The following is a 20292-nucleotide window of genomic DNA, read 5'->3' on the forward strand; positions in this document are numbered from 1 at the left end:
CGGATGCACACGCTAAACATGGTAAGGTCCTAGTTTCAATTTCCAGTACAAAACAGTTGTCACCCTTTCAGAGGACTGTTTCTTGTGACACTTCCTATTTCCTACCTTAAATCAGAGGAGCTTCTACGGACTCAACTCCAGTCGGTGAAGCACTGACTTAGGAAGCATAAGGTCCTAGATTCAGATCCACAGCCCCCTACATAAAAAGCTGGACCAAAGTCCCAACCTGTAATCCCAACCCTGGGGAGGTGGAGACAAGAGGATCCTTGAGGCTCATTGGCCAGCCAGCCTCACCCAATCAGTGAGCTCCAGGTTCAATGGCGATCCTGTCTCAAAAAATAGGAGTACTAGCTGTGGGGGCTCATGCCTTCAGGAGGCAGAGGCAAGCCAATCTCTGTGAGTTCAAGGCCAGCCTGGTCTATGGAGCAAGTTCCAGGACAGCCAGGACTATTACACAGAGAAATCCTGTCTCTAAAAAACAAGAGAGAGAGAGAGAGAGAGAGAGAGAGAGAGAGAGAGAGAGAGAGAGAGAGAGAGAGAGAGAGAGAACATTGAGGAAGACACTAAGCTTTAACTTCTGACTTCCACATGCACAGGTACCCCTGGACAAAAGGACACATATGGAAGATACAAAATACAAAATCCACTAAGAGACGAGTTTTGGTTTTGGGGGTTTGTTTGTTGTTTGTTTGTTTGAGACAGGGTTTTTCTGTGTAGCTTTGGAACCTGTCCTGGAACTGTAGAGGCTGGCCTCAAACTCACAGAAATCTGCCTGCCTCTACCTCCCAACGCTGGATTAAAGGTATGCACCACCACCACTCAGGGAGAAGAGATTTTTTAAAAACATAGTTTTTAAGTAGGTGGCTAATAGAAAGGAAAGGACAGCACACACCCAAACATGGGCATGGACATCCAAAGCAAGAATTACACTGGAAGTTTCTTATCAGTACCCAGATAGAGGGCTTGAGGGTCCTCTCCATGGTATATCTCGAATGGTTGCTACGAACTCCCCTTTGGTAAATGGCTCTCAGGGTGGTTTCTGGGTGCTTTGGTTAGGAACAAGTCACATAAGGCAAACCCACAGATCACAAAAGTTTCACAAGGGGACTAAGGCAGCTTTTTTTACTATCAACAGAAGCTCTTGGAAGATTCTAGAAAATGGCAGGTTTTCATCTGGACAAGGACGAAAGCCACACTTGATCAACACACTTATACCTTCATGAGGGTCTGTTGCTGTTTTAACATTATTTTAAACAGTTATGTAAAAGGACAGTAGCCTCTTTGTCAGCAACTTCACAGCACATTTATTAATTGTGCTAGAATCTGTGACTCTCGGGGGACTTGAGCCAGGCACCAGGGTGAGGGTCTCTTTAGCTCTTATTTTTCGTTTTTCTGTCCTGATCCGTTAGGACCCAACAAAGATCTCGCTGTCAGAAGTGAGACGGGATGGAACATCTGTACCTGTGTGTGGACCTGGTTGCATGGGTAGTACCATTTTAGTTACACGCCAGAAAGAATCTCAAGACTCCCACGTTAGAAATAATCCCTGTGTCCAGCAAAGGAATACAGAAAGTGAAGGTATCTCAACAAGGCAAATCTTAATTAAGAGATAGATAGATAGATAGATAGATAGATAGATAGATAGATAGATAGATAGATGGATAGATACATAGATAGATAGATACATAAGATAGATAGATACATAGATAGACCACATAGATAGATAGATAGATAGATAGATAGATAGATAGATAGATAGATAGATAGATAGATAGATGGATAGATAGATAAGATAGATAGATGATAGGTAGGTAGGTAGATGATAGATAGATAGATAGATAGATAGATAGATAGATAGATGATAGATAGATAGACAGACACATAGATAGATAGATGATAGATAGATAGATGGATGGATGGATGGATGGATACATAGATAGATAGATACATAGATAGATAGATACATAGATAGACACATAGATAGATAGATAGATAGATAGATAGATAGATAGATGATAGATAGATAGACACATAGATAGATAGATGATAGATAGATAGATAGATAGATAGATAGACACATAGATAGATAGATGATAGATAGATAGATAGATAGATAGATAGATAGATAGATAGATAATAGATGGATAGATAGATGGATAGATAGATAGGTGATAGATAGATAGATAAGGATAGATAGATAAGATAGATAGATAGATAGATAGATGGGGTTGTCCCAGAATCCAAACTGGGTATAGCAACTCAATGAGGCCAAATAGCTCGAGTCTTTTATCCCTCACTCGGTGATACTGTGTCTCACCTCATTAATGGGAGCTCGAGTTCACCATCAGCTGTGATTGGCTCATTGTCCACAAAGAGGAAGGGGAAGGCAAGGAAACATAAGCCCTTTGCCCAGCTAACTACCTTTGATTAAAAAAGAGAAAACAACAACAAACAAGATAAACCTCGTTTCTCACAGTAGCCACAGAGGAAAACGGGGTGGGGTGGGAAAAGGAAACAGATTCTGAATTATTATGGTCTGTAAACTAACAGCAGAATATGAAGCTTTGGAGCTATATTGCAGCCATGTGCTAGCAAGGGCCCTAACAGAACCATCCTCTAATAAAGCTTATTTTTGAGCAGGAAGCATTTGCTCAATAGCAAGAATCAAGGCTGGAAGCAGAAAGCACCACAGAAGATGCCAGAGGAGACCTTGCCCTGCTTTTCACCCTTGGAGTGACAGGACAAGGGATGAGTTCAGCATGTGACATACACCCTGCTTGATCACTCCACATGAACGCAATGTACAGGACATATGGGCATGCGTGTTGAAAGTCTTTCTCATCCACTACGACACCTGCTGGGAAATGCTGACAGGACACGCAGGTGCCATTGCAAAACTCTCCATCAAAGTGCGCTCCTAACTGACACACGGAACAAGCTCAGCCACGTCGTGTGGAGACAAGCTATGTCCCGTAGCCAGAAATCAGCCGCATCTCAGGAAAGGGACCAGCCGGTAAAGGCCTCTCATCCATAGCAAGTTTTCGGAAAGATAAAAAAAAAAATCCTAGTTTGCTGACTAGTCATGTGTCTTTAATCCTATACCATATAAGCTTGATTTAAAATATCTTAAGCTGTTTAAAGAAATTATTCTTTGTAAATCAAGTAATGCCCAAACCCTGTGAGATCACTGACCAAAATTAAGATAGTGGACTGACCTGTCTATCTAAAGAGCCGCTTAAGTACAAAACTGCCTGGAGGGAAAAGCCAGCTGGTGTAAACTTGCATTGCCAGCAAGTCAATCTGTGATGCTTTTTACAGAAAACACAGTACAAGGCCAGCAGGACGCCTGGGCAGGTAAAGGGGCTGGCTGTCAAATCTTATGACTTGTGTTTGATTCCCAGAACCCACTGGGCGGAAGAGAACCAACTCCATCGAGTTATCTTCTGACCTCCACACACCACCATGGTGCATGTACTCACGGCCAGCAAATAAATACGTGTTTAACTGTGTGTGTGGTGTGTGTGTGTGTGTGTGTACAGACAGATAGGTAGATAGGTAGTTAGACAGATGATAAATGATGTGTGTGGTATTTGTGACAGGTATGAGTATTAAATGGATTACAAGTTTATCATCCTTGTATATAGCAATGTATCATATAAAAATAAACTGACCTGTTACTTCCCCTTCAATATTTTTTCCTTCTTCAAAGCAAAATTCCCATTCACGGTTGTCACACGCTCTCACAAGAAAAGGCTGAAGAGGGACGTCATTTTCTCCAAAGCCTAATGGCCGCACTCCTACCGTGACATTTAGTAAAAAACCGCCAGCGTGACAGCCAGCTGTCTGCCTCATGTGCTCGAGTTTACGAACAGGAAGAACCTGAGAAATGGCGTGCTTCCGAGCTACCCGGCTACCTCCTGGCAATCCACTTCCTTCAGCTCCTTCGAGCAGACAGGGAATACAGAAGACGCCTCTAAGAAGGACATTTCCGTTCAGGTAATACAGGACACAGGTGTGAGTGGAAGTCACAAATCAATGGCTTACAAGTGGAAAATCCTGATCCAGCCGACACTTGGCACAAGGTGGATGCCGAAGCTAACTGTATCTGCTTGACCCACTTGAGATGGTACGACACTGATGAGAGCCGGTCAGAGCTTCCTTATCATCTATTACAAACCTTAGAGTGCAGAGGGTTTTTTTTTTTTTTTTTTTTTTTTTTTTTTTTTTTTGGTTTTCGAGGACAGGGTTTCTCTGTGGCTTTGGAGCCTGTCCTGGAACTAGCTCTTGTAGACCAGGCTGGTCTCGAACTCACAGAGATCTGCTCTGCCTCTGCCTCCCGAGTGCTGGGTAATTAAAGGCATGCACCACCATCGCCCGGCCTAGTGCAGATTTTTTTAAGGCAAAGCACTTTTCATCCATGGGGACTGACGTGATGTCCCCATTGATCTTTCTCTTCCTGTATCACATTGTTACTCTGTGATCACTGTCATTTGGAGAATTTAAACAAAACCCAAGAAGTTTCCCAGGCCTTGGTCTCAGAGCGAAGGGAACTCAGGCCCAGACACGGGTTCAGTGGAAATACCATTTCTCCTCACATAGATGTCTTCTGCTTTCTCTATGCCTGGCCGGGGTGGGGAGGCCATGATAATTGAGTCAGACAGACAGGTTACGGAGTTGAGCTTCCAGCACTGGCAACAGGAACTCCCATCCCTCTCTTGAGAGAACAGCCTTCCCGCAACAAGGGGAAAGAGGATAAGATTAAGGGATGGGCAGAGGTTGGATCTTAAGAAGGGGGCTGCAGATCGTGCGCCTGCATCAGAGAGCCTGGAACCCACCAAACTGGAGGGGTGTTTGGGATGAGATCATGTAGAACTGTGCCCTGCTCTGTAGATTGCACACCAGGCAAAAAAAACAAGTGCCAAATAGGTTCTGGGTGCACATGGAGTCTGGGCAGAAGATGCCTACAAAGAACCCACCTGCTATCTCCTTGCCGCCAACCCTCAAGCCCTTCCTGTGAGAGGATACATAGGCGAGAGTGGCTGGATGCTTCAAAACATATGGCTTGGCTTGGAGATGTAGCTCATTTGGTGGGGCACCTGCCTTGCATGTCCGAAGCTCTGGGTTCACTCTTCAGCACCCTATAAACTGAGTATGGTAACAGAAGCCTGTGACCCCAGCACTCAGGAGCTGGAGACGCAGGGCGCGGGGGAGGTCACAAGATCAAGGAAGCTCTTGGCTACATAGCAAATTCAATTCTAGCCTGGGCTACATAAGACCCAGTCTCAAAACAAATTTAAAAACTAATAATTATACAAAAGGCTCCTTCCTAGTGGATGCTGGGTGGTGGTGAATGCAGAGACTCGTGGGGGCAGAAGGGGCTGAGAAAGTGGCAGGTCACGGATGAGTACCTGAATGAGAGGTGTAGCGTTCCATCTAAGGCTCCAGGAACATCATTGTCCGGGAGGGGGGGGGGGGGAAGGGCAGAAAAACTGGAGGAGCCAAAGGATAAGAAGAAGGGGTGGGAATGCCACAGCCGTGGCGATCATGAACTCAAAACGGCTTCAGATGCCCACACTGGGTCTGCACCAGAGTAGGCCCATCAACAGTCGTGCTGAGCTATTTCCTAACAGATTCAGGGAGAGGGTGAGTCATCGCTTTCAGGCATGTACCCACTGGTGAACCCCACTGTTCTCCAGTGGGTAGGTCCGGTCAGACGCTCACACAGAGGGCTGTAGTAAAACGAAATAATTCACAAAACAAAGCCGGAAGTCATGGATCTGGAAAAGGGATTATGTGGGACTATGGGGAGGAATGATAGGAATGAGGAGCTGTGGGACGAGAGAGCCTGCAACTCTAGTCCTCGGGGTTCAGACTCCCCCTTCTGGCCTCTTCAGGCACTGCAGGCACATGGTACACAGATAATGTGCAAGCAAACACCTTAACACAAAAAATAAATAAACAAATCTTTTTTGAAAGGGGGGTAGCAAGAAATGTGATTAGAATGCATTTATATGCATATTAAGTCATCAAAAAACAGGCTAACTTAATTTTAGTGGAGAAAAGAGGCATAGTGGCACCTATTGAAATAAGACGCGTCTCCTTTTCTTCAGGTGTTTGTTTTTCACATGAATACACAGTGTGTATTGGAAGTCTGAAACATGATGTTGTGGTGTACACAGAGGTGGGAAAGTGATTTCGATAGTGAAGAGAATGAGCGTTCTACCGTCTCATAGTTATGTTTTTAATGACAGGAGCCGCTAAACTCTATTTATGCAATAAGAATTCCACATGCCATATAATTTTGTTAACTGTATATTAGCTCTCTAGGCTTGCTGGGAGCAGTGACACACAACTTTAATCCCAGCAGTCCGAAGGCAGAATCAGGCGGATCTCTGTGAGTTCAAAGCCAATTTGGTCTGCAAATTGAGTTCCAGGACAGCCAGGAATACATAGAGAGACTTTTTCTCATAAAAGCCAAGAATGCGAAATAGATCTCTAGGCTTGGTCACCCTACCTACCGGCCACTTTGTGCCCTTTGACCTTTACTTTCGCACATCCTACTCCACCACCCACACATAGTTTGTTCCCACAGCTTCAACGAACGGAAGAGTCAGGCGCCTTTGAGAGTGAACCTAAGAGCATCTCTGTAAGAAAGGCACCCGTCCTTGTTTATTCTACAGCATTCTGAAGCATCTAGCTAATGCTCCGAGGATCGCGTGAAGCCCACAAATGGCATTTGATGAGCGACTGTGACTGCTTGTCTTAATAAAGAACAGTATTTCTCACAAGTAACTACATTTTTTCTTTAAAAGAAAAAGGAATTTGATGGGCTGGAGAGGTGGCTCAGAGGTTAAGAGCATTGCGTGCTCTTCCAAAGGTCCTGAGTTCAATTCCCGGCAACCACATGATGGCTCACAGCCATCTGTAATGGGGTCTGGTGCCCTCTTCTGGCCTGGAGGCATACACACAGACAGAATATTGTATACATAATAAATAATAAATAAAAAAGGGATTTGAAATCTTGAAATGGCTAACCCTTTTGCTCTCGTGCCTATGAGTGTGTAAATTCTAACCCCTTGGAGCAAACCCAGTGCTGTTGTCTTTACGCATGCGTAAGTATGTGAAGAGGATTTCCTGATGTGCACGAGGAACAAATTTCAAATTTGCACTGTCTAACCCACTAGCTGCAAGCCACATAGTTTTGTTTTTCCCTGGTGCTGGGACCTTGCACAGACTAGGCAAGCTGTCCACGAATGAACTATACCCCCAACCTATTGAACACTATTGGTGTGTGCGTACATGTGTGTGTGTGTGGATTTATACACTGTGTACATTTGTGTATAAGCCAGAGATAGATGTTGGGTTTCTTCTCCAGTCCCTCACCTCCCTATTTTTGAGGCAGGGTCTGTCGCTGAAGCTGGAGCTCGTGAATCTAGTTAGGATGGTTGGACAACGAGGTCCAGGGACCTGCCTGTTCTGCCTCTGAAACACCTGCATTATGAACGCATGTCACTACACCCATTTTTTTTTTAATGCAGATCCTGAACATCCAAACACAGGTTCTCACCCTCGTGCATGGACACATGTTACCGGATGAGTCATTCAGGCCCGTATTGGACACTTTAAATGTGACTTGCCCAAACTGAAATGGGATATATCATGCCCCTTGGATTTCAAAGACAGTACCAAAAGCAAAGAATATAAATATTTTATATTATTATATTTTCAACATATGGGATTAGACAAAACATATGGGATTAAAATTTATTTCACCTGTTCCTTTTGTATCTTTTGATTTGAATACTAGAGCACTGGAAACCACACATGCAGCTTGCATTTGTAGTTTGCCTTGTGTTTCTCTGAGAGGACACTGGCTTAGGTGCACAGGAAATAAGGGTGATCTGCTTAAAGGGAAGGCTGCCAGGACCGACCTCCTTTGCAGCTAGTTCAGCTCCCTAGGTTCAGGGCAGGAGCTACCTGAAATAACAAGGAGCATTTGATCTTGGGCTCCTGAGTTTAAGTCAAGTTTAGTTTGGGGGCTGGAGAGATAGTTCAGTGGTTAAGAGCACTTGTTGCTTAGTCATAAGGACCAGAGTTCGGTTCCCATGTTGGGTGGCTCAATGGCACCACTTACTCCAGCTCCAGCAGATCCAAAGCCCTCTTCTGCTCTCCTCAAGTACCTAACACACATGAATGCATACATTCACACAGACACATACACAGACATGGATACACACACATACATAAAAAAGTACTTCATTAGAAGTAAGTTAACTCAGAAATTTAAAAGAGCAAGAGGTGGGTCCACAGGATGGGTGAGCTGGTAAAGACGCTGCCCGTCAAGACTGACAACCTGAGTTCAGTCTCTGGAACCGCATTATGGAAGAAGAGAGACTGTGCCAGAAGGTTATCCTCTGACCTTCACACCTGTGCCCATGGCACGCCACACACACACACACACACACACACACACCACACATACACACACATTTTTTTTTAAACAAGAGGCACATCAAAGGCCCTGTGGGTTTTAGAACCAAGATCTGACTCATTCACTCTGTAAACAACAACAGGCCTGTTCTCAAAAAAATATTTCAGTTGCATCTAACACGGTCGCCATCTTGAACAGGAATCCAGGTGAGGAGGGAATGAAGAAGCAGACAGGGCAGGCAGCTTGCGGTCAAAGTCCCTATCTCAGTGATGCTGTCCCTTCCTCGAGCCACCTTGGACAGAACACTTAACCCCTCTGACCACAGTCCTTCCATCTTTACAGGTCACAAAATGTCAGGAACTGAGAAGATTGGGCCGAACAGTGTTATCGGAAGAGCTGAAGACGAGTCTCTAAGTGTGAGGTGTTGCTCTCTGCACATTTACAGAAACATCAGCCTCAGAAGGTGCCCCACCACAGGGACCAAGGGCTTGCTTTCACAACACTGGCAGTATTCACTAACCCACGACTTCCACACTGCTCCAGCGCCCGCTCCAGACTCGTGACTTCAGGAGTTCCCTTCCATTCACCGGACTCTGCTCTGGGGCTGACAGTCCCCCACCAATTGAGAAATACAGCTAGTGGCATTATCGAGAGAATGCCTGAGAGAAGCTTTTTCCAACAGCTGTCAGAATGCTTGCGACGGATAACACACTCAGGTGACTCACCGCACCGTTTGGGTTTTCTTCACTGTTTTAAGTTAGCACACAAAGTTCTGGGCCCCATTGCAGAGTTTTGGTCCACAGGTGTCATGTCCTTTGTGCTCCAACCCCCTTTGCCCATTTCCCACAGCCTTGCCCTTCTGCTGATTCTTCCTCCAGGCTGTTTCTGGTCAGCTGGGTTCTTTTACCCTCTGTTTTCCTCCCCCTCCCCTCTCCTTTTGCATTTTGTTTTAAAAAAAAAAAAAAGTCCAAATGCTGATTTTTTTTTTTAAAAAAAAAAAAAAAGAGCTATAAAAAATTTTAAACTATTATATTTGGAGCCCAGTTTAATGCCCACACAATAACACAATATCTATAATATCTATACACAATAAAATTTGGTGTGTGGGGGTTTTTTTGTTTGTTTATTTGTTTGGTTTTGTTTTTTGAGACAGGGTTTCGCTATAGTTTGGGGGTCTGTCCTAGAGCCAGCTCTTGTAGACCAGACTGGCCTCGAACTCACAGAGATCTGCTTGCCTCCTGTTGTTGTTGGTTGGGTTGTTTGTTGTTTGTTTGTTTTGTTTTTTGGGTTTTGGGGTTTTTTAAATTTTTTTTTTTTTTTTGTTTGGGGGGGGTGGGGGGGGTTGGTGATGGTTTGGATTTTTGTTGTTTTGTTTTCTCCCCCACCCCTTCCAAGACAGGGTCTCTCTATGAAGTCCTAACTGGGCTTGAATCCAAGATCTTTCTGACTGAGTCCTGAGGTAGCTAGCAAGCCTGACCACCATGCCTGGCTAACGACAGTGCTCTTAATGTCCTGACTCATTCCCTACCACAAAATAATAGAACGCCCCACCCCCCACAGGCCAAGAGTTCACATGTGTAGCGGACCCTAACAGTGACCTGTGGGTGTCATTTTCTTCTCTTCCCTGGAGATTCTGAGGTTTCTGCTGTACCAACGACAACGAGCGCGAACAGTTTCTCACATTTGCATAATTGACTAGCCGCCCGAGTTTCCCTGCTTCTGGTGGGAAAATGGATCTCTGCATCTTTAAGGCTCCGCGGGGCTGTCTGCTCCGGCGACGCAGGCAGGCAGGGCAGGCTCTGCCGCAGCAGCAGCGACTCCATCCCATCGCTAAGGTCCAGTTAGCCAAGGTGGAGGATGGGAAAAGAATGGAGCTGTCCCAGCTCCTCAATGAGATCAGGGCAAACTATGAACAGCTTCTCACCAGAAATCAGATAGAGACGGTGCTGTCAACACGGATGCAGGTAATGATTTCATTCAGCCAGGCACCTTCAGGATAAGGAGACAGTCCATGTCTCCCCGAGTCCTGTCCCGGCCTCTCTGAGGTACAGTATTTCTTTTGCACGCAGCATCTACTGGGGAGGCAATGGAGTTGTTTCTGCACTGGGTCTGGGGTGGCAGGCAGGGATAAACCCCGTGGCTGTGCTGCTGAATGACCGTTCAATAAATATTGATCGATGAATTGGGATTTTATGTAGATCATAAGGTGATGGACCGTCATTACCAAAGCACGGGGTCAACACACAGTAAAATGGTGCACTCCGACCTCTTTAGATGTTTCTGGAAAGACGCATTCCAAACACTCTTCAAAGATATTATGGAGTTAATTATAGAAGCGATTTAAAAACATCTGTATAGCAGAAGCTTGATAGTCAAGATTGTTTGCCTGCACATTCTGAGGAGGAGATAAAAGCAAGTAAAATATTTTTTGAAAGGTTTCTATCATCTTTCCCGTGCGCTCAGCTTTCTGCTGATTGCCATTGCTATAAATAGAATCATCTGAGTGTGTGAACGCGGGTTTCAGCATCAGAGAGACAAATTCTAACAATCAAAATTCCCCCAGCTGGGTAGTGACTCGACATTGAAAAGTGCCCATTGTTGCATCTGGATTGTGAGAACGGTTTACTTCTGACATAAATGCAAGATATTTAAAATAGATGAATGAAACAGAGCCAACTCAGACCAGGGCTCAATTCAAAATATAATATATAGATAGATGTATGCACGTGTATTATATATATATATATATATATATATATATATACCGTTAGCAAGAAATTATAGGACTTCATTCCATTAGCAATGGAAGATCATCGTAAATTTTGCTTGTGGGTAACATTTTCAGTGTTCAAAAAGAATGACCAGTTCCCTGGGAAAATATTAAGAGATGACGACTTTTAGCGATGATAAACCAAATGAATACTTTATTTTACCAAGTAGAAATCTAAGCTTAGTTTACAAGTCCCCTTGCTAAACCGGGTGACTACGAAGAAAAACAGCAAAAACTCTCGCGAGTTCTGTTTGCAAGGTCTGATAACATAAAGCTTTTGAGAGAAATGCTTTCCCCAAGTAATTCACAAAGCCAGTTTATTTTATTACCCCAACATATTGCAAAACCCTGGGTTCAAGCCCTAGCACCAAGAGGTAAGTAAGTCAAATAAAACAAGCATATAGTTGCTGCATTAAAAAGTTACCTCCAAAACTCAATGGGCTAAAATTTTAGGCTATTGTATTCTGGCTTGTAATTCTGTGGGATGAGGAGCAGCCTGGCTGTGGAGACCCTGGTGCTATATGAGATGCGGAATAGGATGCAGTCACCTCAGGATCCTACTGTCTGGCATCTCCAAATGATTGGCTAATGTGTTTGGAACCTTGGCAGCAATTTACTGAAAGGCTGACTTGAAACACCTGAGCCAGCTTCTGTCTCCACGTAGTCTGGGGTCCCTCTCCACCTAGCTTCCTTACAGGACCCTCTCTAACCTTGTATCCAGATTTTTTCTACAATGATGACCCAGGCTCCCAAAAACATAATGTGAAAGTTGCCAGGCTTTCTTAAGGCATAGCCTAGAATGGGCACAGCATCACCTCTACCATACCCAACTGGTCACAGCAAGACTCAGGACATGAACTTGAGGAGGGGTGATTCACTGGGGACCGTCTTGGGAATCTAGCTAATACCCAGTTTACCTGCCAGTTTACCTGCCAGTTCCCTACTGGGAATTCAAAAGACCAGTGGTTCCCCACAGCCTTATGTCATTTCCAAGTCTTTTCATTCTTTTTTATAGTTGTTCCCGTAGTTGTTATTGGTTGCTTGACTTTGCCAACTTAACACTAAACATGTGATCCATGAGCTGATGAAAGAAAGAAAAAAAATTCCCTCCAGCATCTTTCTTTTTCCATTTTTCGGTCAGGTGAAGGGGTGATTACGTGTATGTGTGTGCGTGTTTGCATGTGTGTGGGTGAACTGTGCAAGATTCACATGCATGTTGGTCTGTATGTTGGTAGGGAACCACAGTTGATCTCAAAAATGGTCCTCCATCACTCTTCCACTTTGTGAGTTGAGGCCAGGTTTCTCAATCAAATCCAGAGCTCGCCCCTATGTCCAGACTTGAGATTTTCTATCCCACCTTCCAAAGCTGGAATTCCAGGCAGGCTTCTGTATTTACCCAGCATTTACATGGGTTGTGGGGAGGCAAACTCCTGCCTGTAGGCTTTCATGACAAGCAATTAGTTACCGAGCCAGCTCTCCAGTCCTTTCCTCTAATCTCTTGCCCTAAACTTGATTCTCACAGACTTTTACTGACTCTGGCTTCCCTTAAACAAAATCTACCATATAACCAAATTTACAAATTTAAAAGAACATTAAAACGTTGTCTTTTTTTTTCTTCATATCAACTCAACACATTGCTCCTAATGAGGTCAAATGTTGATAACGTTGTTAACTGGTGTTTTCTTTTAATTCCACCAGCATGAAAACATTTCAAGCAAAACAGAGAATACCCAGTTTCTTCTCCCCCACCCCCATGCCTGCCCAGGCAGGCATTTTACCACTGAGCTACACACCTTCCCCTAATTGTTTTTATAATAGGAGAATATTTAGAAAATAATCTTTCAGATGTATTTTTGGGAGACTTGGAGGATACAGCTCAGCTAGCTTTACTGTGAGAGCTTGAGGACCCGATTCTGACCCGCGGGACCCACATATAAAAGGGAAACGCGACGCTGTGCACGTGTGGTTCCAGCAATGCGATCTGGAGACAGGCACGCAGATCCCTGGGCTCACTAGCCAACCATTCTAGCCTCATCAGCAAGCCCGGGTCCCAGTGGGAAACCCTGTCTCGAGAAAACCAAAAACGAACAAATGAAAAGATCTTTTGAAAAAAGTAAAAAGGGTTTTTGCAACACAGAACTTTCAGAACCTGACGCCTATGACAACTTGATCTTCCAATTTCCTAGCATAGTAATACGTTTTCTAGAGGTGTCTCCTCCCAGTCCGTCCATCCAGCATTGACCCCTTTGGGGATATACAGCTGTGTATCTGCCTCTATGAAGCAGCCTACAAAAAAAAAAAAAAAATGAATGTTGGAAAATAGTCACTGAATTTCCCTTTCCCTCCATCTTCATTATCGACAGATAAGGGGATATCAAAGAATCAGAGGTCACAAATTTGTCTCGAAAACTTTCTCTTCGTTAAAACAGATGTGTTTCTCTGTATTTCACAGGCTGCCGTAGTGGGAAGGGACTTTTCAGATCAATTTTACAGCAGAGACTGGGGCTGGGAGCATAATTGACTGGCTCAGGGATTTGATTAATTAGTAATGGACACACACTTGTAATCTAATAGTGAAAAGAAGATGCGATTCGATTCCTGTATAATTGTTCTGTGGTTGCTTTTAAGCGCCTCCCTCTCAAGAATCCCCTTTGGGGTTTTTGTTTCTCTTGGGTTTCGTTTCCTTGCTCTTGCCGTCGTTGTTTGCTGTTGTCATTGCTGACTCTCTTGCAGCTAGAGGAAGATTTAACGAAGAGAATGGACAAGGACGAGGAGGCTCTGAAGGCTGCTCAGGCCGAACTCAAGGAGGCTCGCCGCCAGTGCCACCACCTGCAGGTGGAAATCGAGTCTCTCCACGCCGTGGTAAGGAAGATCACCAGAAGATCGCTGCACCCCAGAGGCTATGTGATTTAGGGAGAGGAGGGGCCTTGGGAAAGAAGCTTGCTGGCAGAGCATCATGTATAACAGGGAGGAAAAGAAGACACCATCACTCTGCAGTGGAGGCCACTGAGCGCTGGCCCGGAGCCTAGCTCTCTCCCGCCCAGTGGCTGTGAGCAGCTCACTGGAGGTTCAGTTTACACCTAGAAAAATTCAGTTTTACTTCTCATTGCTCTGGGGCTCCCTGACAGTTGATTTAAAAAAAAAAAATGGATTGTGTGCTGCTATTATCTATAGTCTTCCAAAAACTGGCTTCTTGCATTGGTGTCATTGAGATTTCTAACGAAAAAATACTTAAACTCTTTCCTAATATGCCTTTTCCTATTACGTTTGTTTGTGTGTGTGCACTTGTGAAAGCCAGAGGACAGGCCTTGTGATCCAGTTCACGCCTTCCACCATGGGGGGTGGGGGGAGGGTTTTAAACTCAGGTTGAGACAGATACCTCGTTCACTGAGCCACCTCACTGGCCCCAGCATGCCTTTTATAAGCAGTCTGTTTCACTTTTGATATTCATTATATTTTCAATAATTTACAAAATCAAATAATTCAGAATGACAGTACGTAAATCACAATGTAAACTTTTTCTTGCCAGAGGAAATATTACATTATTTTGAAATACAGAAAGCTATCTAGTTATGTATATTTTAAAAAAAAAATATCCAGTACTGGAGATGAAACTCAGGGCCTTGTGCATGCTAAACAAGTGCTTTACCACGGAGCCAGGAGCCACATCCTCAGCCCCTGCTCCTTGTTGTTATTGCTATTGTTGTCGTTGATGTTGTTGTTGTTGAGATACCATTCCACAAAGTTGCCTAAGTGGGCCTTGAACTGGTGCTCCTCCTACCTCCACTTCCTGAGTAGCTATGATTACAAGTGAGTGTCATTGTGCTCAATCGCTAAATATAATTTTCTTTGGGGAAAAAAAAAAGGAAGACAGGCATAGTGGTTCATGTCTATAATCTTAGCATTACAGAGGCTAAGGAAGAAGGATTGCCATTAGTGCAAGGTCAAATTGAACTTCAGAATGAACTAGGCCTCCTTACACACACACACCAGTAACTCCAAGTTCAAGACCAGCCTGGGCCACATCATGAGACCTTGTCTCAAACAGCAGGAAGGGGGCCAGCAAGATGGCTCAGCTGGTTAAAGTGCTTGCCACAAAGGCTGATACCGAGTTTGATCTCCCCAACTCACATGATGGAACAAGAAAAACAATTCCTGAAAGCTCTCCTCTGACTTCCACATGCATAAAATAAATGTTAAATGTCCGGGCCCAGCCTCAACAAAAATACCTTTCTCCAGAGTGGAGGTGTAGGAATTTAGAAATATAGTAAAGACTATGAAGACGCGAACGAAAATAATAAAACGCAGAAATATATAGGATAGTATTGGGAGGGAATTTCAGTGAGTACTGAAAATTCATCTGCGTTTAATTTCCAACTGGTTAATACACCCCTGACTACAAAAGGCAGGAGTAGAACAAAAAGACTACATTAACATACAAATTCAAAGTCATGGGGCACATTCATAGCTGACGCCTTAGACTCGAGCCCTTGACCAAGGACTCTGTAGGCAAATCACTCCCTGGGTGGAATCCCAAGTTCTTTCCATCAAGGGAACTTGAACTTAGTTGGATCCTTAGACTTTTGTTTTAGGCCGGAACCAACTACTTCCCTATTTCCGGAGCCCAGGTCTGGCAACTAGCCACACCTGTTGACAATAGCCTTGAGAGAGCAGAACTCTTTAAGTTAGGAAGCACAATAATCTCAAATGAACTAAAAACAAGTCCCAAACTCTCTGACCTTTGACCTCTTTGGGCCTCCACAGTTTAAAAAAAAAATTCAAATAGCAAAAAAAAGGTCCTCTTGCATAAGTAAAACGCAACTGTTATAACCTTTCAAATAAAAAAAGTGGTTCTCCAGGTGTGACTCGGTGCCTATCCTGTTCAAGCCCCTGGCTTTGATTGCTAATGCCAAAACCACAAATAAAAATAGATAGACAGCTGATGGATGGATGGATGGATGGATGGATGGATGGATGGATGGATGGATGGATGGATGGATACACAGACTGACAGACAGAATGGAACAGGTGACAGAGACTTCAGAAGTCCATTCTGTGTTGCTGGCTCACTGCTGCTGATGTCTGTCAACAGGAAAGGGGCCTTGAAAACTCTCTGCAGGCCAGTGAGCAGCATCACCAGATGCAGCTGCAAGACCTGGAGTTGGTGGTTGACAGGCTGGAGAAGGAGCTGCAGGAAGTGAGGTGCGGCATCGAGAGGCAGCTGCAGGAGCATGAAATGCTTCTCAACACGAAGATGCGCCTGGAGCAGGAAATAGCCACCTACCGCCGCCTGCTAGAACAGGAAGAGCTCAGGTACCTAAGTCCACATCACTAATGGCACAGGGTAGTGTGGGGCCACATTCACAGAGCCACTGTTGATGCCATCAGAGAAACCAAATCCAAAACAAAGCCCACTGCCACCACAGCTGTTCACTGAGCTCCTATGGCAAAGTGGGATTAGCACGCCCTCCAGGTAGCACGAAGAACTATGTCCAGCCTGCTCAAACCAACACATTCATAGCCAGAGTTGGCTGTTACAACTCTTGTTCACTAAGGTGGTTTTTCTTGGCCTTCCCACTTTCTCCATTGCTTCTCTCTTTTAGAACTAGTCTGCATTTCATAGATCACTCCCAAAGAAGTTTGGTGACTCACAACCTTGCCCTAAGTTCCCACCCCCACCCCATAGTGAACACCAAAATGATATTACTATAGTTAGCAGGTGGGACTCAGCTAGCGGAGAGGGCTTGCCCAGGATGCATGAAACCCTGAGTTTGTTCCCCAGCGTCACATAATCCAGGCATGCATTCCTGTAATCCCAGCACTGGGAAGGCGGCGGCAGGAGGATCAGGACTTCAGGAAGTTCAAGGTCATCCTCAGCTCTATAGCAAATTGGAGGCCAGTTAAAGTTATAAGAGACCTTCTCAAAAAATGAAAAAGAGTAATAATGTGATTCTGCTAAAGCAGGGAAAGCAATACTGTCCTGAGCCATATTTAAATGGCTTCAGGTATCCTGAAATAAAAAAAAAGCTAAAGGGGAATTCTTATTTATTCAATATTGTATTTTACAACCATTTATAAGGCCTGAGACCCTTGAACATGGCATTACCTCCATGTCTCTATATTCCTGTGACAATAAATCTTTTTTCTTGCTTGTTTCAGAATTCTGAGTCTTCTGCAAAATGAGATGGAATAAGTTTAGCTTGTGATAAGCCTTGGCATTTCTTAAATCCTTCAAAATCATAAACTGAATTCAAAATATACCACTTACTAGCTGAGTGACCTTGGACAAGTTACTTAACCTCTCTGTGCTTCTCCTCAGCAAAGTGAGAATAATAGTATCTACACCACAAGATTACTGTAGGACCTAATGAGCTAACATCTGTAAAGTGCTTAACGCACACTGTGCTTGTAAAAAATATATGATTTTATATATGGTGTGAATGTAATATATTATTAAATAATGATCATAGATGGCAATTCCTAATCATTTGAGATATTGACAGATTGGTTTTTAACATTTTAATAATTTTCTGAATTTGTATTATTATATTTGATATAAATACAGGCAGATACAAATGAACAGTGTTATTACACAAAAACCAGAAAATATAATGAACAATGTTATTAAGTAGTAGAGTTGTATTCCTATGACTTTTGAGGTCCTACATGTTAGCATACTTCTAGTCTCTCCAGTCTAAGATGTTTTGTTTTCTGGGAATCTAAACACCGCCCCTTTGCTCCCCACCCCCCACCCAACCTTAACCCACACCCACTCCGCTGGCTCCGAATTTGATATTTAGTAGTCTCACACAGCTCTTTGGGTAATATAAATGCCTATTTATACAATGTAGAAAATCGGTCTATGTACTGTCTTAACCTTTATAAAAACTAGCTCCTAGTGTCCCTCCACTCTTCCTTGTGCCTGGAAGGCTCACTGGCAAAGACACTACATGGCCTCGCTCACCACTGCTGAAGAAGTATTCGCATTGTGTGAGCGTAACAACTTACCCATTCTCTTGTCTATTTTCTTTTTGTTTGTTTTTGTCTTTTACTACTGCAGTGTTGTTTCCATGACTCTTTCCGTTTCAGATATTATGGTTATATCCAAGGAGAGAAAAAAGAAGAAAAACCTACCAGGAGTAAAGTTGGCTTTCTTCTGCCCTCAGGTGGGTTTCTGACACTATAGACTAATTTGAAAACCGGCATGTTATTTGTGGAGCTTACACAGGAAATTCTCCAAAGCAGCAAGAGAAACAATTTCAGGACTTGAATGTTGTGATTGCCCACCCCCACCAATGTACTTTATGTCCCTTTTCTTTTCCAACATTGTAATTTCATGTAACATTTTCACAGCCATTATAAATGAAATATCTTTTTCAACGAAAGTCTCACAAAAGTATGAGAGCGAAAATGGGGAGACCATGACCAAACAGGCAGCGTCAAATGGAAACGTGAAGGAGAGCGCAGAAGCTCGCGGCACCGTTCAGTAAGTAAAACAGCCTGGGCTACGAAGCAGTGCGAAAAATGATGACGTTCACTTCAGCAGCCTTTCAAATACTTTCAATATACTGTGATTTTTCAGGCAGACATGAAGAGACACACAGAACAACACAAACAAGAGTGTGAAGAGAATTCATCTTTTTTTTACTAAAACTAAAATCAGAACATAAAAATTGTGTAGAATCCCAGTATCTGAGAGGCAGAGGCAGGTGGATCTCTGTGAGTTCAAGGCCTGCCTGGTCTACAGAGCGAGCTCTAGAACAGCAAGGGCTATGCAGCAAGACCCTGTCTCAAAAAAGTAAAAATAATTGTGTAGAAATTCCACAGAATTCCATATTAAAGATTCTGTTTTTGTGGTTGTTAAAGTTGTATGTGTCTATCAGAAATTCCACAACCTGGGTGTGGAGAGACGGCTGTGGTAAAGACGGTGGCTCTCAACCATTCGCTACTCCAATTCCAGGGAATCTGACCTCCGTGGGCGCCAGGCATGTACCACTCGGGACACATACATGCAGACAAAACATACACACAAACAAATCTAAATTATTAAAATCCTACAACCTATGTATTACACACATTTCTATTCATAAATATGAACTATGCATTGCCTCTATCTCTTCTATTAAAAACGTTTTTATTTTCTCATTTCAGGACAGAGAAAGTGGATGAAGTTATAAAAGAGTGGGAAGGTTCGTTCTTTAAAGATAACCCCCGGCTGAGGAAAAAGTCTGTTTCTCTTCGATTTGATCTCCACTTAGCAGCCACCGATGAAGGCTGCTTACAGAGCAGACAGGATAACCTGCCAGACATTGAAGTCAGGCTCATCATGAGAAGATCATGCAGCATCCCCTCCATCAAGCCCCCGCCAGCCACCAACTAACCCAGAGATAGCATCTATCAGACACTAGTGTGGACCCAGGTCGGCCATGCCGATGCTCAGCCCCGAATGTAAGTTATTCCATGTGTATGGATAACATTAAGATGCTGTGGGCTGTGGATCTCTTCGGAGAACACATATAATAAGAGGTAAAGTTGCTAGGACTCCAAAGATGAGCATATTTTCTTGGAAGGAGGCGTGCTTAAAAATAAATCAGAAATTCGGTGTGGTTTCTGTTTTATTTATCATCCAAATAGTCTTTATCCTGCTGAGTTTTATCAGAAACTTGAAGGATAAGGTGATTTGGTTAAGTCTGTAATTTTCCTCAATGGCTGAACATCCTCAGGATAATAGCTTCTCTGGATACTGAAGAGTTATACTGAGTTACTCTCCATGGTTTCAGGACCACAGAATCTAAAGTGTTTGTTCTTCTAAAAAGACAGCAGGTAGGAACAAATGTGTAAGGAGAGCACGCCATAATCTTAGGATTTTTCCTTTTGAGACAATCATTTGAACCCTCCCTCTCTCCACATGTGTGTACATATATGTATATATTTTGACCAGTATATATGCTTTAGCCACAAAACAATTAAGTAACTTTTAATATAATACAGGGATTTAACGTGTCTTTTTCTTTCTATTACCTCAGGTTCATTTTAGCCTGACTCATTCTATTTAGTAGAAAGGAATGATGTGGTTTCATCAAGGATACAA

The 20292-nt window shown here is 43.5% G+C and overlaps 1 protein-coding gene across 1 annotated transcript; it reads left to right on the forward strand.

The window, feature by feature from the left end:
* Positions 1–10299: 10299 nt before the first annotated feature.
* Positions 10300–19581, forward strand: Krt222 (keratin 222). Its single transcript, XM_038324632.1, has 6 exons — positions 10300–10395; positions 13935–14063; positions 16294–16514; positions 18291–18367; positions 18555–18687; positions 19353–19581. The coding sequence occupies exons 1-6, from the start codon at positions 10300–10302 to the stop codon at positions 19579–19581; spliced, it is 885 nt and encodes a 294-aa protein (XP_038180560.1).
* The last annotated feature ends 711 nt before the right edge of the window (positions 19582–20292 follow it).

This window comes from Arvicola amphibius, chromosome 4 (genome assembly GCF_903992535.2).
Source record: "Arvicola amphibius chromosome 4, mArvAmp1.2, whole genome shotgun sequence".
Taxonomy (NCBI): Eukaryota; Metazoa; Chordata; class Mammalia; order Rodentia; family Cricetidae; genus Arvicola; species Arvicola amphibius.